The sequence below is a fragment of the Mirounga leonina genome, unplaced genomic scaffold, assembly GCF_011800145.1.
Source record: "Mirounga leonina isolate KUSES-001 unplaced genomic scaffold, KU_Mleo_1.0 Mir_125, whole genome shotgun sequence".
In the NCBI taxonomy this organism is placed as follows: Eukaryota; Metazoa; Chordata; class Mammalia; order Carnivora; family Phocidae; genus Mirounga; species Mirounga leonina.
The window spans coordinates 35883283-35903377 of NW_023270305.1; the positions used below are offsets into that span (position 1 = coordinate 35883283).

Here is a 20095-nt window from a genome sequence, read left to right on the forward strand (position 1 = left end):
TGCTGTCAGGTTTGTATGTAACATCTCTGCATATAGCAGTCTGTATGAAGTTGATGGTTGCTTAAGTTTGAACCCATTCTTTACCTCTCTCCCCTTCCTGTTTTAGTATATGTTGTCATATTTTATGTTATTTTATTTTATGAATCCCTTGACTGATCTTTGCAGAAATTTATTTTTACTGCTTTTGTGGGGGTTTTTGTTTTGTTTTGACTTTTCATACTCTCACTATGGTCTTTCCTTTCCACTTAAAGATTCCCCTTTAATATTTCTTTTCTTTTTTTTCACACTACAATAGTTAATTTTATTTGCTCAAGGTCTCATATTGCAAGCATTAAACCAAGCATGAGCTTTGATTTTAGCCCAGATTCACATATTCAGGAAGATAAAAGCAAACTGTGATCCATGTATATGGATGAAAAACTAAAGGCTTACGGTTAATCACATTGTAGTTTTAAATTTCTACAGCCTAGAAGCCAGAAGTCACAGATCTTTTAGGTCTTTCTGGATGTCCCACTAGGTATCTGCACTTTTCTTGAGCTGGGCAACTTCTTCATCCTTCAGCTTTCGGTTGATCACACTGGTTAAGCCCCAAGCATTCAGGATACATGGAAGGCTCAGGAAGACTTCATTCTCAATGCCATACATCCCCTTCACCATTGTTGACACTGGATGAATCCTGGATAGATTTTTCAACATGGATTCAATGAGATCAGCCACACTTAATCCAGGAGCCCAGTTGGTATATCCTTTTAGCTTGATGACTTCGTAGGCACTTTCCACCACCATCTTATGCACTTCCTTCCAATTTTCACTGTCATTGTCTGTTCCCATTTCTGGATTCAGTTCCTAAAGAGAAACACCTGCCACATTCACTCCACTCCACACAGCCACACTTGAATCGCCATGTTCTCCCAAAATCATGGCAGCTGCTGGGATGAATGCCAAGTTTTTCAGCCATAAAATAGCGAAATCTGGCAGAATCCAGATTACACCCACTTCCAATCACACGGTACTTGGGTAGTCCACTTAGTTTCCAGGTAACATATGTGAGAATATCCACTGGGTTGGAAACTACAATTATGATACAATCAGGACTGTACTTGACAATCTGCAGAATAATGAATTTGAAGACATTAACATTCCTCTGCACCAGATTGAGCCGTCTCTCTCCCTCCTGCTGGTGGACTCCCACAGTCACAACCACAATCTTAGAATTGGCAGTCACAGAGTAATCTTTATCTGCCACAATTTTAGGTGTCTGAAGAAATAAGCTCCCATGTTGCAGATCCATCCTTTCTCCTTTGAGTTTATCTTCCAAAACATCCACAAGGGCAAGGTCTTCAGCCAGAGACTTTCCCAGAATGCTGATGGCACACGCCATACCAACTTGTCCAACACCCACTACAGTGATCTTATTGTTTGGGACGGTTGCCTCTTCTTCTGCAAGTGGTGCAATCAGTTTTTCCTTAAGAGTCGCCATTGTGCCCAGAGAGAACCCGCTGGGAGAGTCGCACAAAGAAGACAATGTTAGCTCCCCTTTAATATTTCTTATAGGGCTGGTTTAGTGTTCATGAGCTCCTTTAGTTTTTGTTTGTCTGAGAAACTCTATTTCTCCTTCTCTTCTGAATGATAGCTTTGCTGGTTAAAGTATTCTCTGCAGATTTTTCCCTTTCAGCACTTTGAATATAGCATGCCACTCTCTTCTGGCCTGCAAAGTTTCTGCTGAAAAGTCCACTGATAGGCTTATGGGCTTTCCCCTTGTATGTAACTGTCTTCTTTTGTCTTGCTACTTTAAAATTTTTTTCTTTATCACTCCTTTCTTGCCATTTTAATTACCATGTGTGTTGGTGTGAACCTCTTTGGGTTGGATTTTGGGGGGCGGAGATTTCTGTGCTTACTGGATCTGAATATCTGTTTCCTTCCACAGATTAGGGAAGTTTTCAGCTATTATTTTTTCAAATAAAATTTCTGCCCCTTTATCTCTCTCTCCTTTTTCTGAGATCCATATAATGCAAATGTTATTATGTGTGATGGAGTCACTGAGTTCCCCAAGACTGTTCTCAATTGCAGAATTTGCTTTCCTCCTTTGCTCAGCGTGGTCACTTTCCATTATTGTCATTCAGGTCATTAATTTGTTCTTCTGTTTCATCTAGTCTATTTATTCCATCAAGTGTATTTACAATGTCATTTATTCTGTTCTTGATCTGTGATTGGTTCTTTCTTATCTGTTTTAAGGGTCTCACTGATATCCTTCACTTTTTTCTCAAGTCCAGTGAGTGTCTTTATGATCATTACTTTAAATTCCCTATCATGTGTATTACTTACATTCATTTTGCCTCAGTCTCTTGCTGTGGTTTGGTCCTGTTGTTTCATTTGGGAGATGTTTCTCTGTCTCCTCATTTTATCGAACTCTGTGACTGTTTCTGTTTGTTAGGAAAGTCAACTACTTCTCTTGCTCTTAATGATAATAGCCTTATAAAGAAGAGGTCTTGTAGCATCCTGCAGTGCAGTGTCCCCTGTTCCTCAAGGCCTGCTACTTCACAGAATGTCTCCTATGTGTATGCTGTGCTATTGAGTCTTGGGCTCTTTTTCCTTCAGTGTAGTTGTCTGAAGAGGCTCTCTTGCCTATTGTGGGCAGTGTTTGGTCCCCAGCAGAGGTGGGATACATTCTAATAAGGTGTGCAGTGGTCTGCTTGTGAAGTGAGACCTGCCCCTGCTATTGCTGGAAGTGAGGTCCCACAAAAAATGGGGGGTTGGGAAATGTGGCATTGTCAGGGTTTGGGCCAGTCTTCTGGGCAATGGGGCCCACAGCACAGGCACTAAGGCTAGTGTAACTGGGAAGGGCAGGTCCACTGAAGCATACAGGAGGGGGGCAGTGGCAGGGCTTGGTGTGATCAAGTTAGGTAAGGAGTGTTGGTGGTGCACTGGCTCCCACAGGTGGCTGTTGTTCATACTGGGGGATGTTGGAAAGAAAAGGCACTAGCCAGCAACTTAATTCCTGGAGGGGTCTCTCAGTGCTCCCTGTCTCTCCAGGGCCATTCTCAGAGATAAACAAATCACTCTTCCTCCCATTTGCCCCCAGTGTTTTTCAAACTGCTCGTTCTAAGGTGTATCTGCAAGGGCTGTTTGTGGTACTTTCTTTTTAAGGGTGGGGATTCTGCTTCCTAAAGCCCTCTGGGCTCTCCCACAGCTGAGCCCACAGCCTCTTTAAGTGCCAAGCTTTAAGTCCTACTAGTTGTAAGAACTCATTAAATTCAACCCCTCTCTCTTTCAAAGGCACATGTTATGGGGATTAGTTCTCCCCATCCATGAGCTCCCTGGTGTCTGTTTTTCACTCTTTTCCACACCACTGGCTCCCTCTCCACCACAGATGATCATGGTCCATTTTGCTCCCAATCTATGTCTTCATCCTTCCTACCTTCTTCATTATGGTTTCTTCTCTACTTTTAGTTGTGGAGTTAATTCTGCCAGTCTTCATATTGTTTTCTGGGTTGTTTATGCTGATGTAAGTGTTACCTAGTTGTATTCATGGGACCAGGCGAGTTTAGGGTCCTCTTACCTCTGCCATCTTTCCAACCAACCTTTTGGACTTTTTCTTGTAATTGATTTCTAGTTTCATGTCATTGTGATTGGAAAAAAATGCTTTATATGGTTTCAGTCTTCATAAATTTATTGAGACTTGTTTTGTGGCCTAAAATGCAATCTGTTCTGGAAAATGTTCCATGTGCAATGGGAAGAATGTGTATTCCACTGTTTCTGGATGGAATGTTCTGAATATATGTTAGGTCCATCAGGGCAAATGTGTCATTCAAAGACACTGTTTTCTTACTGATTTTCTGCCTGAATGATCTATCCACTCATTTAAATGGGGTGTTAAAGTCCCTTCTATTATTGTATTACTCTTAATTTCCTCCTTTATGTTTGTTAATGCTTGCTTTATGTCTTACAGTGCTTCCCTGTTGGGTGCATAGTTATTTACAATTGTTCTATTCTCTTGTTGGATTGTTCACCTTATCATTATGTAGTGTCCTTCTTTGTCTCTTACATTTTTTTTTTTAATTTTATTATGTTATGTTAGTCACCATATAATGCATCATTAGTTTTTGATGTAGTGATCCACGATCCATTGTTTTCGTATAACACCCAGTGCTCCATGTAGTATGTGCCCTCCTTAATACCCATCACTGGGCTAACCAATCCCCCCTCCCCTCTAAAACCCCGTTTGTTTCTCAGGTCCATAGTCTCTCATGGTTCATCTCTCCCTCCAATTCCCCCCGCCCATTTTTCCCTTCCTTCTCTTAATGTCGTCCATGTTATTCCTTATGTTCCACAAATAAATGAAACCATATGATAATTGACTTTCTCTGCTTGATTTATTTCCCTTAGCATAATCTCCTCCAGTCCCATCCATGTTGATGTAAAAGTTGGGTATTCATCTTTTCTGATGGCTGAGTAATATTCCATTGTATATATGGACCCCATCTTCTTTATCCATTCATCTGTTGAAGGGCATCTCGGCTCTTTCCACAGTTTGGCTATTGCGGACATTGCTGCTATGAACATTGGGGTGCATATGGCCCTTCTTTTCACTACATCTGTGTCTTTGGGGTAAATACCCAGGACTGCAGTTGCTGGGTCATAGGGTAGCTCTATTTTTAAAATTTTGAGGCACCTCCGCACTGTTTTCCAAAGTGGCTGTACCAACTTGCATTCCCACCAACAGTGTAAGAGGGTTCCCCTTTCTCCACAACCTCTCCAACATTTGTTGTTTCTTTCCCTGTCCATTTTTGCCATTCTAAGTGGTGTAAGGTGGTATCTCAATGTGGTTTTGATTTGGATTTCCCTGATGGCTAATGATGATGAATATTTTTTCATGTGTCTGTTAGCCATTTGTAGGTCTTCTTTGAAGAAGTGTCTGTTCATCTCTTCTGCCCACTTTTTGACTTGATTGATTATTTGTTTTTTGGGTGTTGAGTTTGAGAAGCTCTTTATAGATTTTGGATACCAGCCCTTTATCTGTAGTGTCATTTGCAGATATCTTCTTCCATTCTGTGGGTTGCCTCTTTGTTTTGTTGACTGTTTCCTTTGCTGTGCAGAAGCTTTTTATCTTGATGAAATCCCAAAAGTTCATTTTTGTTTTTGTTTCACTAGCTTTTGGAGATGTACCTTGAAAGAAGTTGCTGTGGCCGATGTCAAAGAGGTCACTGCCTATGTTCTCCTCTAGGATTTTGATGGATTCCTGTCTCACATTGAGGTCTTTCATCCACTTTGAGTTATTCTTTGTGAATGGTGTTAGAGAATGGTCGAGTTTCATTCTTCTGCATGTGGCTGTCCAATTTTCCCAGCACCATTTATTGAAGAGACTGTCTTTTTTCCATTGCATGTTTTTTCCTGCTTTGTCAAAGATTATTTGACCATAGAGTTGAGGGTCCATATCTGGGTTCTCTATTCTGTTCCATTGGTCTGTATGTCTGTTTTTGTGCCAGTACCATGCTGTCTTGGTGATCACTGCTTTGTAATATAGCTTGAAATCGGGCAACGTGATGCCCCCAGCTTTGTTTTTCTTTTTCAACATTTCCTTGGCAATTCGGGGTCTTTTCTGATTCCATACAAATTTTAGGATTGTTTGTTCCAGCACTTTGAAAAATGTCTTTGGAATTTTGATCGGGATGGCATTGAAGGAATAGATTGCTCAGGGTAGCATAGACATTTTAACAATGTTTATTCTTCCGATCCATGAGCATGGATATTTTTCCATCTTTTTGTGTCTTCTTTAATGTCTTTCATGAGTGTTCTGTAGTTCCTAGAGTATAGATCCTTTACCTCTTTGGTTAGGTTTATTCCGAGGTATCTTATGGTTTTTGGTGCTATTGTAAATGGAATCGTTTCTTTAATTTCTCTGTCAACAGTTGCATTGTTAGTGTATAAGAAAGCAACCGATTTCTGTGCATGGATTTTGTATCCTGCCACATTACTGAATTGCTGGATAAGTTCTAGTAATTTGGGGGTGGAGTCTTTGGGTTTTCCACATGAAGTATCATGTTGTCTGAGAAAAGAGAGAGTTTGACTTCTTTGCCAATTTGAATACCTTTTCTTTCTTTTTGTTGTCTGATTGCTGTTGCTAGGACTTCTAGTATTATGTTGAACAACAGTGGTGAGAGTGAGCACCCTTGGCGTGTTCCTGATCTTAAGGGAAAGGCTCTCAGCTTTTCCCCATTGAGGATGATATTCGCTGTGGGTTTTTCATAGATGGATTTTATGAGCTTGAGGAATGTTCCCTCTATCCCTATACTCTGGAGAGTTTTAATCAGGAAAGGATGTTGTATTTTGTCAAATGCTTTCTCTGCATCAATTGAGAGGACCATATGGTTCTTCTCCCTCCTCTTATTAATGTGTTCTATCACATTGATTGATTTGCGAATGTTGAACCACCCTTGCATCCCGGGGATAAATCCCACTTGGTCGTGGTGGATGATCCTTTTAATGTATTGTTGGATCCTATTAGCTAGGATTTTGTTGAGGATTTTGGAATCCATATTCATCAGGGATATCGGTCTGAAAGTCTCCTTTTTGATGGGGTCTTTGCCTGGTTTGGGGATTAAGGTAATGCTGGCCTCATAGAATGAGTCTGGAAGTTTTCCTTCTGTTTCTATTTTCTGAAACAGCTTCAGTAGAATAGGTATTATTTCTTCTTTGAATGTTTGGTAGAATTCCCCAGGGAATCCATCAGGCCCTGGACTCTTGTTTTTTGGGAGGTTTTTGATCACTGCTTCAATCTCGTTACAGGTTATTGGCCTATTCAGGTTGTCAATTTCTTCCTGTTTCAGTCTTGGCAGCTTACAGGTTTCCAGGAAGGCCTCCATTTCATCCAGATTGCTCAGTTTATTGGCATAGAGTTGTTGATAATAATTTCTAATAATTGTTTCTATTTCCTTGGGATTGGTCGTGATCTCTCCTCTTTCATTCATAATTTTATTAATTTGGGTCCTTTCTCTCTTCTTTTGGATAAGTCTGGCCAGTGGTTTATCAATCTTATTAATTCTTTCAAAGAACCAACTTCTAGTTTCATTGATCTGATCTACTGTGTTTCTGGTTTCTAATTCATTGATTTCTGCTCTAATTTTAATTATTTCTCTTCTAATGAGTGGCTTAGGCGTCATTTGTTGCTTTTTCTCTAGTTCTTTAAGGTGTAGAGTTAGTTGGTGAATTTGGGATTTTTCTATTTTTTTGAGTGAGGCTTGGATGGCTAGGTATTTCCCCCTTAGGACCGCCTTTGCAGTATCCCATAGGTTTTGGACCGATGTGTTTTCGTTCTCATTGATTTCCATGAATTGTTTAAGTTCTTCTTTGATTTCTTGGTTGACCCAAACATTCTTGAGCAGAATGGTCTTTAGCTTCCAAGTGTTTGAATTTCTGCCAATTTTTTTCTTGTGATTGAGTTCCAGTTTTAGAGCATTGTGGTCTGAGAATATGCAGGGAATAATCTCAATCTTTTGGTATCGGTTGAGACCTGATTTGTGACCCAGTATATGGTCTATTCTGGAGAAAGTTCCATGTGCGCTCGAGAAGAATGAGTATTCTGTTGTTTTACGGTGGAATGTTCTGTAAATATCTATGAGGTCCATCTGGTCCAATGTATCATTCAAAGCTCTTGTTTCCTTGTTGATTTTCTGCTTCGATGATCTGTCCATTGCTGAGAGTGGATATTGAGGTCTCCTACAATTAACATATTGTTATCAATATGACTCTTTATTTTGGTTAACAGTTGGCTTGTGTAGATGGCTGCTCCCATGTTGGGGGCATAGATATTTACAATTGTTAGATCTTCTTGTTGGATAGACCCTTTAAGAAAGATATAGTGTCCTTCTGTGTCTCTTATTACAGACTTTAGTTTAAAATCTAATTTGTCCGATATAAGAATTGCTACCCCAGCTTTCTTTTGAGGTCCGCTGGCATGGAAGATGGATCTCCATCCCTTCACTTTCAGTCTGGATGTATCTTTAGGTTCAAAATGAGTCTCTTGTAGACAGCATATGGATGGGTCCTGTCTTTTTATCCAATCTGCAACCCTGTGCCATTTTATGGGAGCATTTAGGCCATTCACATTGAGAGTGATTATTGAAAGCTATGAATTAATTGTCATCATGTTGCCTGTGAAGACGTTGTTTTTATAGATTGTCCCTGTAAATTTCTGTTGTAGATCACTCTTGGGGTCTTCCTCCTTTTATAGAACCCCCCTTAATATTTCTTGCAGGGCCGGCTTAGTGGTCACATATTCTTTCAACTTCTGCCGGTCGTGGAAGCTCTGCATCTCTCCATCCATTCTAAATGAAAGCCTTGCCGGATAAAGTATTCTTGGCTGCATGTTCTTCTCATTTAGTACCATGAATATGTCTTGCCAGGCCTTTCTGGCTTGCCAGGTCTCTGTGGATAGGTCTGACATTATTCTGATGTTCCTCCCTCTGTATGTAAGGAATCTCTTCCCCCTAACTGCCCTTAAGATGGTTTCCTTGGTTCTAAGATTTGCAAGTTTTACTATTGTATGCCGGGGTGTTGGCCTGTTTTCCTTGATCTTAGGAGGGGTCCTATCTGCCTCTAGGACTCGAATGTTTGTTTCATTCTCCGGATTAGGGAAGTTCTCAGCTATGATTTGCTCAAATACATCTTCTAGCCCTCTCTCTCTCCACTTGCTCTGGGATTCCAATGATTCTGACATTGGAATGCCTCATGGTGTCACTTATTTCTCTGATTCTATTTTCATGGATTCTGAGTTGTTTTTCCCTGGCCTCCTCTTTTCCCTTTTTATCTATTATACTGTCTTCCAGATCACTTATTCTCTCTTCTGTCTCAGTTACCCTAGCTGTTAGATTATCTAGATTGGATTGGATCTCATTGATAGCATTTTTAAGTTCTGCCAATTCCCCTTTTATTTCTGCCCTTAGAGACTCTATGTTGCCATTAATTGATTTCTCCATTCTAGCCATTGTCTTCACAATTGCTAGCCTGAATTCCATCTCTGACATCTTGGTTATATCTGCATCCATTTGTAAATCTGCAGCATAAGTCATAATCTCTGAGTCTTTTCTGTTTTGGGGGCTCCTCCTCCTAGTCATTCTGTTGATGGGTGTTTGAGGGAATGTATAGAGTCCAAATTATTGACCAGAACCCAAGCAAGATGCACCTGTTTTCTTGGGGCCTTAGGGTTGCTGGCCTCTTGTTTTCCCAGCCTGTCTTCTGCGGGAGGGGCCTGCCGCGCTGTTACTCAGGCAAACCTGTTTGGGCGGAGTTGCCCTGCGCCCCTGTGGCGGGGGATGGGCTCAGTGGGAATCAGTCTTTGGGACTTTTGTTCTCTGGCGCCCTTTCCTGGCGGCTTTCCGCGTCTCTTCCACAAGTCAGAGCAGAAGAGACTGTTTCCAACCCTCTGCCTCAGAGCAGAGAGACCTCAGTCTGTTCTTCAGTGAGCTCTCCAGGCCACAACATCTCTGTTTCTATCCGTGCTGCTATAAACTGCAGCGTCCTGGGTTGTGCGCCCCTCCACAGTGCTCCCAGTCCTGCCTCCAGGTCGGGGCATGTCTCTGCCCTTTGTGCTTCTAAAACCACCAGCTGCTCCCAGGTCGCGCGCGCGCGACTCCAATGCTTGGGGTCCTGTCCCGGGGACTGCAGTTCGCCTGTGCGCGACTCCACCGCTCGGGGTTTCCACCCCGGAGGTTGCAGTTCACCCGGCGGGACCCTGGCGCACCGGGTTTCCGACTCGGAGGCTGCAGTTCTCATGCGCGCGACTGTCGCTCCGGGTTTCTGTCCGGGCGGCTGCAGTTCAAGTGCGCGTGACCCCACCAGTCTGGTCCTTCACCCGGGGGGTCTGCCTTAAAGTCCTTTCCTGACACTACCGGTCTGCGAGTCTGTGCCTGTCCGCAGCGCGCGAGGCTGTCACTCACTGGCGGTGTAGGGTCCCCACGTCCAGGCACCCTCCCGCTGCTGTTTATCCTGTAATATCTGCCCGCAGAATCATGGCTCTCCGCTTCGTACCTTACAACCAACTGCCTGCGATATTCTGTTTGTAGAGATCCAGATCTTCTTACATCTCAGGCTGGTTTCGTGGGCGCTCAGAGTGGTCTGGTAGATATCCAGCTCAATTCCGGGGACCAGTTGAAATAGGGTCCCCTACTCCTCCGCCATCTTTCCCCCCTCTCTCCCAGTCTTTGTTTTAAAGTCTATTTTATCTAAGTATTGCTACCCAGGATTTCTTTTCTCTTCCATTTGCATAGTAATGTTTTCCTATCCCTTCACTTTCAGTAGACATGTGTTTTTAGATCTGAAGTGAGTCTCTTGTAGGTAGCATAAAGATGGTACTTGCTTTTTATCCATTCAGTCACCCTGTGTCTTTTGATTGGACCCTTTAGTTCATTTACATTTAAAGTGATTATTGATAGGTATATATTCATTACCATTTGGTTACTTATTTTATGGTTGGTTTTGTAGTTCTCTGTTCCTTTTTGCTTCTCTTGCTTTCTTCCTTTGTGGTTTAATGGATTTCCTTAGTGTTATGCTTATATTCCTTTCTCTTTATTTTTTTGTGTACCTATTATCGTTCTTTTTTAAATTTGTGATTATCATTAGGTTCATATATAACATCTTATGCATATAGCAGCCTGTATAAATTGATAGCCACTTAAGTTTGGACCCATTCTATAAGCACTAAATTTTTACCCCCCCCACCACATTTTAGGTTGAATAACTTTTCCTATGTTTATTGGCCATTGTATCGCATCTTTGGATAAATGTTTATTCAAGTATTTTGCCCATTCTTTAATCAGGCTGATTGATTTTTAGTGTTGAGTTGAAAGAGTTTTATATAGTCTATTTTTTTTATTTAAATTCAATTAGCCAACAACATATAATACCTCATTTGTTTTCCATGTAGTGTTCAGTGATTCATCAGTTGCATATAACACCCAGTGCTCATCAGATTATTAACCACTTATTAGATATATAATTTGTAAGTATTGTCTCCCATTATGTGGGTTGCCCTTTTAGTTTGTGTCCTTTAATGCACATAGTTTTGGGGAATCATTTTTTGAAGTTTCATGTCCAATTTATGTTTTCTTTTGTTTCCTGTGCTCTTGTGTCAGAATCACAAAGTCATTGCAAAAGCTAATGTCATTAAGATTTCCCCCTATGCTTTCTTGTAAGATTTTATAGTTTACGTTTTGTGTTAAGATCTTCAATCCATTTTGAGTTAATTTTTGTATATGGTATATGATAAAGCTCCCACTTCATTCTTCTCATAGGAATATCCATTTTTTTCCCAGCACCATTTGTTGGAAAAACTGTCTTTCCCCCACTTCATAGTCTTGACACCCTTGTCAAAAGTCATTTGACCATATGTGTGAAGGTTTATATCTGAGTTCTCTATCCTATTCCATTGGTTTCTGTGTCTGTCTTTATGCCAGTATGACACTGTTTTTATTGCTATAGCTTTGTAATAACTTTTAAAATCAGGGAGTGTGAAACCTCTGACTTTGTTCTTTTCAAGAATGTTTTGGCTACTTGAGGGTCCTTTGGGATTCTATATAAATTTTAGGGAGGGTTTTTCTCTTTCTATTGGGATTTTTACAGGAATTGCATTGAATCTGTAGATCACCTTGGGTAGTATCAACATCTTAACATTAAGTCCTTTAAGCCATGGACATTGGATGTCTTTCCACTTATTTATGTCTTCTTCAATTACTTTCAGTGATGTGTAGTTTGCTCTGTACAGGTCTTTTGTCTCCTCAGTTAAATTTATTCATAAATAGTTCATTCTTTTTGGTATTTTTGTAAATGGGATTGTTTTTTAATTTCCTTTTTTAAATTTTTCTTAGTATCTATAAAAGCAACTAAATTTTGTGTGTTGATTTTGTATTATGCAACTTTGCTAAATTTGTTTAATAGTTGCAGAAGATTTGTAGTATTTAGGGTTTTCTACATATAAGAACATGTCATCTGCAAACACAGGTAATTTTTTTTTTTTAAGATTTTATTTATTTATTTGACAGAGAGCGAGAGAGGGAACACATGCGGGGGGAGTGGGAGAGGGAGAAGCACACTCTCCGCTGAGCAGGGAGCCCAGTGCGGGGCTCCATCCCAGGACCCCGGGATCATGACCCGAGCTGAAGGCAGATGCTCAACCGACTGAGCCACCCAGGTTCCCCAACACAGGTAATTTTACTTCTTCATTTCTAATTTGGATGCTTTTTATTTTTCTTGCCTAATTGCTCTGGCTAAGTCCTCAAATACTATGTTTAAAAGAAATGGTTAAAATGGACATCCTTGTCATTTTTCCTGATCTTAGAGAAAAAGCTTTCAGTCTTTCATCATTGGTAAGATGTTAGCTATGGACTTTTCACACCATCTGTTCAATATTCTGAGGTAATTTCCTTCCATTCTTAGTTCTTTTATTTTTATTATGAAAGAGTATTGAATTTTGTCAACTGCTTTTTTTCATCAACTGAGATAATTGATTTTTCCCCCTTCATTCTGTTAATGTAGTATATCACGGTCATTATTTTTGCATGTTGAAATATCCTTGCATACCTAGAATAAATTCCACTTGGTCATGTTATGTAACCCTTTTAATGTGCTGTTGAATTACCTTTCCTAGAGTTTTGGTGATGATTTTGGCATCAATGTTCATCAGTGATATTGGTTTGTAGTTTTCTTGTATCTTTGTATGGCTTTGGTATCAGGGCAATTCTGGTCTCATAGAAGGAGTATGAAAGTGTTCCCGCCTTCTAAATTTTTTGGTAAGAGTTTGAAGAGGATTGGTTTTACATCTTTGAATGTTTGTTAGAATTCACCAGTGAATCCATCTGACCCTAGCTTTACTTTGTTGGCAGAGTTTTGATTATTGATTCAATCTCCTTACTAGTTTTGGGTCTGTTCATATTTTCTTTTTCATGATTCAGTATTTTTAGGTTGTGTGTTTCTGTGAACTCAGTTATTTCATCTAGGTTATGCATTTTGTTGGTGAACAGTTGCTCATAGTACTTATAATTCTTATTTCTGTAAAATCAGTAGAAATTATCTCATTTATGATTCAATTATTTTTTTATTTTTTTGTCAACATAGCTAAAAGTTTGTCACTTTAATTTTTTGAAGAACTGACTCTTGGTTTTCATTTTTCTCCTTATATCTGATCTAATCTTTATTATTTCCTTTCTTCTATTAGCTTTAGGTTTAGCTTTCTTTTTCCCCTAGATCTTTGAGATGTAAATTTAGGTTGTTGATGTAAGACTTCCTTATTTTACTGAAATTATTTACAACTATAAATTTATACTTTAGCACTGTCTTTAATTCATTCCATAAATGTTAGTATGTTTAAATTTTTTTTTAAGATTTTTTTTTTTTTTTTTATTCATGAGAGACAAAGTGAGAGAGAAAGGCAAAGGGAGAAGCAGGCTCCCAAGGAGCAGGGAGACTGATGCGGGACTCAATCCCAGGACCCTGAGATCATGACCTGAGCCCAAGGCAGATGCTTAACCATCTGAGCCACCCAGGTGCCCAGTATGTTTAATTTTTTGATCTCAAGATAATTTTGAATTTCCCTTGTGATATTTTTTCTTTGACAAATTGGTTGATGTTTAATTTCCACATATTTGAGGATTTTTTTATATTATTTCTGCTATTCTAGTTTCATTCCATTGTGATCAGAAAAGCTACTTTGTATAATTTCAGTCTTTTAAAATTGATTAAAACTTATTTGCCAAACATATGGTCTATCCTGGAGAATGTTACATGAGTACTTGAGAAAAACATGTATTCTGTGGTTGGGTGGGGTGTTCTGCAAATGTCTGTTAGGTCCAAGTGGTCTATAGTATTCTTCAAGTTTTCTATTTCCTTATTGATCTTCTGTCTGTTCTACCCATTCTTGAATGAGGTTTCATATTATTCTAAAGCTTTTTCTTCAATCCAGTCAATGCTTGCCTTATATATTTAGGAGCTTTGATGTGGTGCATAGATGTTTGTAATTATATCTCTCTGGTGCATTGACCTTTTAATTATCACGTAGTGTCATTTGTATCTAGTAACAGCTTTGAATTAATGTGTATTTTGTTTGATATTAGAATAGTCATCCTGCTGGGGCGCCTGGGTGGCTCAGTCGTTAAGCGTCTGCCTTCGGCTCAGGTCATGATCCCAGGGTCCTGGGATCGAGCCCCGCATCGGGCTCCCTGCTCAGCGGGGAGTCTGCTTCTCCCTCTCCCACTCCCCCTGCTTGTGTTCCCTCTCTCGCTGTGTCTCTCTGTCAAATAAATAAATAAAAAATCTTAAAAAAAAAAAAAATAGTCATCCTGCTGTCTTTGGGTTATTATTTATATGGATTTTTCCCCCCATCTTTTCACTTTCAACTTATATGTTTGCTTAGATCTAATGTGAGTCACTCATAGACATTATGTAGGTGGTAATTTGAAAAACAAAAACAAAACAGGGCCTTTTCCAGCCTTTATTGACTGGCTCTGTGAAGGAAAACACCTTCACTAATCAACCTGGCATGAAGGTTTATGGTCTTCTCAAGCCTTTCTAAGCATACCTGTCCCCTGGGCCTGTGTTTGTGCATTCCTCACACCCCATCCCAATCCCTCCCTCTACATGGCTGCCTTCAAGATCTTAGATGTTCTATTGTATTCCTCTGCCCATAATCTCTCACCTCCAGGAGCCCACAGGTCTGCAGCCTCCCTGAACCTCTTACATGCAGTAGTGACTGCCACTGCTTTCAGTGGCGTTCAACCTGATATCCAAACTATGCCACCATTTCCAGAGCTCCAAGTGAGGAAATCTTTCCCTTCCATTGTATGTGAAGAACCAAGAACTGGATAGCTTCCTCCTGATCATGCTGTGCCAGGGAAGAGGCAGGGCATGGGTGAGCAATAACCCCCAAAATTTCTTTCCATATTGACTGTGACCTCATCTTGTTTAGACATTTGCTTGGTTGCTGCAAATCCTTAACTGGGTTCTAGGGTTCCCACAAAGATACTGTGGTCAGTGTGCTATTTACTTTGTGTTTCCATGGGGGAACAAGGGCCTGGAGTATCCTAGTCCACTGTCTTGCTGATAGCACTCCTGAGCACTATTTTTAAAAATATTATTATTAAATAGCTTTCTGTAGTTAATTCACTTCCTCTCATTACCTTTAAAAATCTTCAAATGAAGAGTAAGTATCAACCCCTTTGACCTGGTTAATATGTAATGACACAGCAATAAAAATCAAATGAGTATAATCTATTATCAGCAAATTTAGGGACTACAATTTATCAAGTCACAATATTTCTGAATCTTATTTTGTTGGATGATTCAACTATATACAATATTTTATAGATCGTTATATCTCAAGTGTCTGGAAGGTACCATATTACTGATGCTCAAAAACTGATGACCATCACGATGACACCTATATACGTTATTTCTCCATGAGCTAAAACCATGACCCAATTTTTATAAAAGTTGACTTCTAAAAATAAAGTTGACTTCATATTCTTGAATATTTAATGAAAAGAAACTACAGATCTATAGATAATCTATGTTTTCCTGGATAGTTTAAGTCCTTTGAAAATATAAAGATTTTGTCTTTTGAACCATCAATCTTAGCACAGAGAGTCAAAGGAAATTGAGATTTATTTAGTTCCCTCCCATCAGGAATATCCATTCTCATGCATCCCAAAATGCTACTTCTGCAGGAAATAACCCAAGTAACTCCATTTGCTTGCGATTAATTACCAACTGTTTTCTCAAATATACTATATATTCAGCTTTTTTTCTATCCCATGTTTATCCTTTGTAGATAATTTTCAGTTTTCTGACTCTTTAATCTTCCTGAATAAATTATATACTTTAATCATTCTCTTACATCTAGTTATTCAACAAGTAACTGCAAGTCCTTCTTATAGTTCTATCACATTTGTCCCATCTAACTAACCTCAGTCCCTTTCAGCCTTCACATCCCCCCATATTATCAGCTATATCTTATGAAGGCACTGCTTTGTCTGTATCACCATCCCATTTAAAATTCCATATTACCTATTGGATAATGGTCACATTCCTTCATGACACTCTACAGTTTAGCCTCATACCACATCTCCACATTGATTTCCCACTAGTCCCCATCATGAAACTCATGTTCCCTACAACTGCACTTATTGCCAGACCTTGAAGTATGCTGTTCTTTTTGCTTGAAGGCCCACCCCAGTCATCCCCCTTACCAAATTTATTAATTTATATCTTTCACTCATTTAGAATATATTTACTGTTTGTTTACTCATTTCCCAATCCTACCTCTTCTATTAATCCTCCCCCAAATAATTCAGCCCTTAATGTGTTCTGACTTCTTTAGTCTTACAGAGTAGTTATCACTTTATCCCATTCATTTGGCACATTGTGCTTTCTTGGCATATTTACTTATCTCTTTTCTGTCCATATCATTTCAACTAGACTTATTTTCTTAAGGACAGGAAACAATAAGCCTTTTCATTGCTGTAGTGCTCTCAGCAGAGTGTCTATATTTAATTATCTTTCTGAGTAGTTATTCTCTTTGATCACAGCAATAGTGGATAGTAATAAAAAGCAAGGACTGAGTTCCGGAAAACACACACATAAACATTGTTCATAAGCATGTACTAAAACATTTAGAATTTATAAAGCAAAGTCAAAGGCATTCTCTACATGCTCCTCTATGCCTGCTGAATATGTTTTAGGATTTCTCAAGGAGTTTTTAAGTTTCTTGGCTGGTCTGAATAATACTTAATTCCTTCAACCCATTAAATCATAGAATAATGCACAAACCCAGAGAATTATGCCATACTCAAGTCTTAATAAGGAAGGTTGCCAATAAGTTCACTGGGTGTTATGTTCAGCTTAGGACCTGGCTCCAAGAAGTCATTCCATAAATATCTGGAAGAATGAGTGTCAGTGAATGCCTCTCTCAATGTATATGCAAATTAAAGGGGCAGTCTAATTGAAATAGTTGTATAATAGTGTTGAAAATTCATCTACAACATTGATGGTGAGTCCTTGATTGATAGATCATTCTGAGTCCAGATGAGGAGTAGAACCATATCTAAATACAATGTTGACCAAGCTTCTCTCTTTCCCCAACTCCAAGGTCTCTTCTCTTTGGGACCTTTCACCTAAACTAATATAGCCTGGGGGGTCTGTAACTCCCAATGCATTATCATATTGCTAAGAAACACATTTTATCAGAAATCTTCTGGGGACATACTGTAACATGCTAACCTGTAGGGCTAAGTCAAATGATAGGAGTTTTGGGCACTCAGATGAACATTTGGGCACTTTTTCTCTTCAAGCCATAGCTGAAAGACCACAGCCCACTTCTCCTGAGTAATGGGACAGAGGCCTTCTTTTCACCATTTGGAGAGAGAAGATTTTGAAATTAATGAGTCTCCCTAGAATTTTTTTTTTTATTCAGTTTCTGAGAACACATTATCTTAAGTCTAGCCAGGGCTGAACATGGCCCAGGTAAGACTAATACATGACTTTATCATTTTAGATTGTTTGAAAGTGAATAAAAACAAATAGAAAAATATGAAATAAATCAAAAGCAATTTCTGGGCTCCAAAGACGACCCAGAGATATCACCAATTTTATCCCCAATCTCTAAAAACAAAAAGCATTTTTTAACCAATTTTCAAGAAGATGCTCTTATCTTTCATTAAGTATGCATTTTTAAAAAAAGAAGCATTTGTCAAATTTCCAGATTATATGTGTTTATTTTGAGTTAGTGGATACAATGGCATATTTAGATACCAGCACTCCGAGCTACACCTATGTATTTGCCTCTAAACCTTCACACATTGTCAGTTTCCATTCTTCTATCATTCCATCACTGGGTCTCCTATTTCTAGCAAAATCATAGTTCAAATTTTTTTAAAGTAAAATGTGGATCACCATATTGTGCTTCCAGTGCCCCCAGTAGGATTATAATTGTCTCAAATAAGTGTTTATTTTCAGTAAAGGGGGAAAAATTGAAAATATGAGCACTAGTAATGGCACTACTACAAGAGAAAGAATAGAATACAGATTAAAAGAAACATTTTGGTTGGATGAGTTAGTTTTTCCTTAGTAAAAAATCCACTTAATATCATGGATATGACTTCAAAGTTATATTGTTCAATTTGTGGGCCACACACTTCAGCGTATTGGCTAGTACACTTTTGCACTGAAACAGAAGCAATACAAGCTTTATGTTCTACCATTACACTTCCAGATTTTTCACTTATTAAGATACCTGCCAACCTAATGATTCTTGCATGCATTAGAGTTTGCTTTTGTAGAATTAAGTTTATTTTCCCCATCCCTCCCGCTCCCATAAACATTGCGATGCGAACTCTTTGCCCAATTTTATGAGAATGTTGCAAAGGACAGTTCTGTGCCACCTCAGGACAGGAATTCCCTGTTCCCTCCCCAGCTACTGATGAATCAGTAGTATTGATCACATCTCATCTCACATGCAAACAGACACTGCTCCCTTAATTTCCCCATGCCAGAGGCATACGAGTCGGCAGGTATGCATACAAAAATGGAATTAAAAAGAAAAGGAAAAGGAAAAAAAAAAAGCTTTCTTGTTAAAGCCTATCGTCCTAGAATGAATCCATTGCTTTGAATTCACTTAAAGCCTGTACAGGCGAAATGTGTTTCTTCTGGGAACCTCGTCTGACTCGTGTCTGGAATTCTTCAGGCTTTTCTCTCTTCACAAGGGGCTTCTTCTCTGGAGCCTTCATCTTCCAAGACACAACTGGTGAGTTGACAGCTGCTGTCCCATAGACCTTCTGGTATTTGGTTGAGGCCACATAGGATGCTTTCACCGTAAGGACAACAGCATTCATCAGGTTTTTAGCTGCCTGGATGAGTGATGTGGCACTGTCCAGCTAGAGCAGGAGGAGGAGAGAGATATACCTGGGTTAGTTGCAGGACAGCATTCACAAGATGGTGGTGTAACTTCACAGTTCAAACAGTGTTGTGCTTGTGCAAGTATACAATATTGACCAAAAAAGAGCAAATTATTACATGATAAAGTGAACAAGTTACATAGCAGTCACTCTCTTCTATTCTTAATCCCAAAGTAAAAATAAAAAAAGAGGATACTCTATAAGGCATAGCTTTCTAAAACTCCAGTACCTCTAAAGACCAAGCTTTTTTTAGCATGTAAGAATTCCAGTGTAACACAAGTTTTCCAAAGTGGAACATCTCATGTTATTACATTAGGCTGTTTGGTAAGGGTGAAAATAACTCAAATGCTTAAAAGGCATTTGGCAGGCACTGTACAATAAAGAGGTATACAGAGTTATATCTCAATTTTACAGCTCTACCCGTGGAAATACAGACTATTTCTCCATCCTGAGCTCAGGTATGATAGGAATGCAGGCAGCTAAGCAGAGAAACACACCCATGGTGCACTGCCTTTTATTGAGGTGTTCATTGAACTTGAATATCTAACTATTCTCAGGTCTTGAATATACCTCTTACAAAAATAATAATTATGTCAGGCTCTCATAGGTCAGAGAGTATTCAGCGAGACCCCCATATCCACATGTTAATGAAATATTGATTTCTTACTATGTGGCAAACACTATTTTAAGAACTTTGTGTTTCCTCGTTTAACTCACAAACACCCTAGGAGGTAGTTATTATTGTCACTGCAGTTTATGAGAGAATTGGTACTTTATACAGCTTAAGTGATGAAGTCCTTAAAGACTGTATCATACTGCCACACTGTTGGGTAGGACAGCTAAAATACTGTAACAGTCACAACTTAGAGTAGGTTTAGAAGCTCATCCTTAGACTCTTGAAGCCAGGGTCTTTTCTGCTTTTAACCAGTTTGACAGTGTGGTATATATTGTATATGAAACCATTCAATATCTGTTTCAACCTGCTTCACTTCCTGGACTACAAATGCTGGAAAAGTTCAAAACTGCATTTCCCAGACTCCCTTTCAGCCAGGATTCTACAAGTGACCTAGTAAAAGGAAAGAATTAACAGCTGACTGCAAATATTACTCTAGCCTCTTGGGTGCTTCAGTATAATTTCTTATACTAGTTAAGGAAATATA

The 20095-nt window shown here is 39.2% G+C and overlaps 1 protein-coding gene and 1 pseudogene across 6 annotated transcripts in view; both read right to left on the reverse strand.

The window, feature by feature from the left end:
• Positions 1–382: 382 nt before the first annotated feature.
• Positions 383–1494, reverse strand: LOC118007430 (annotated as a pseudogene).
• A 16109-nt stretch (positions 1495–17603) lies between these two features.
• The window catches only part of CTNNA2 (catenin alpha 2), a 957367-nt gene continuing 954875 nt past the window's right edge, over positions 17604–20095 (reverse strand). For 3 of the 6 annotated variants that reach the window (XM_035001191.1, XM_035001192.1, XM_035001187.1), the window contains one exon: positions 17604–18914. In XM_035001191.1, the coding sequence (XP_034857082.1) occupies positions 18627–18914 (288 nt within the window). In that variant the 3' untranslated portion in view covers positions 17604–18626. The remainder of the gene's footprint in view (positions 18915–20095) is intronic. The other 3 variants (XM_035001190.1, XM_035001189.1, XM_035001188.1) reach the window with 3 other exon arrangements.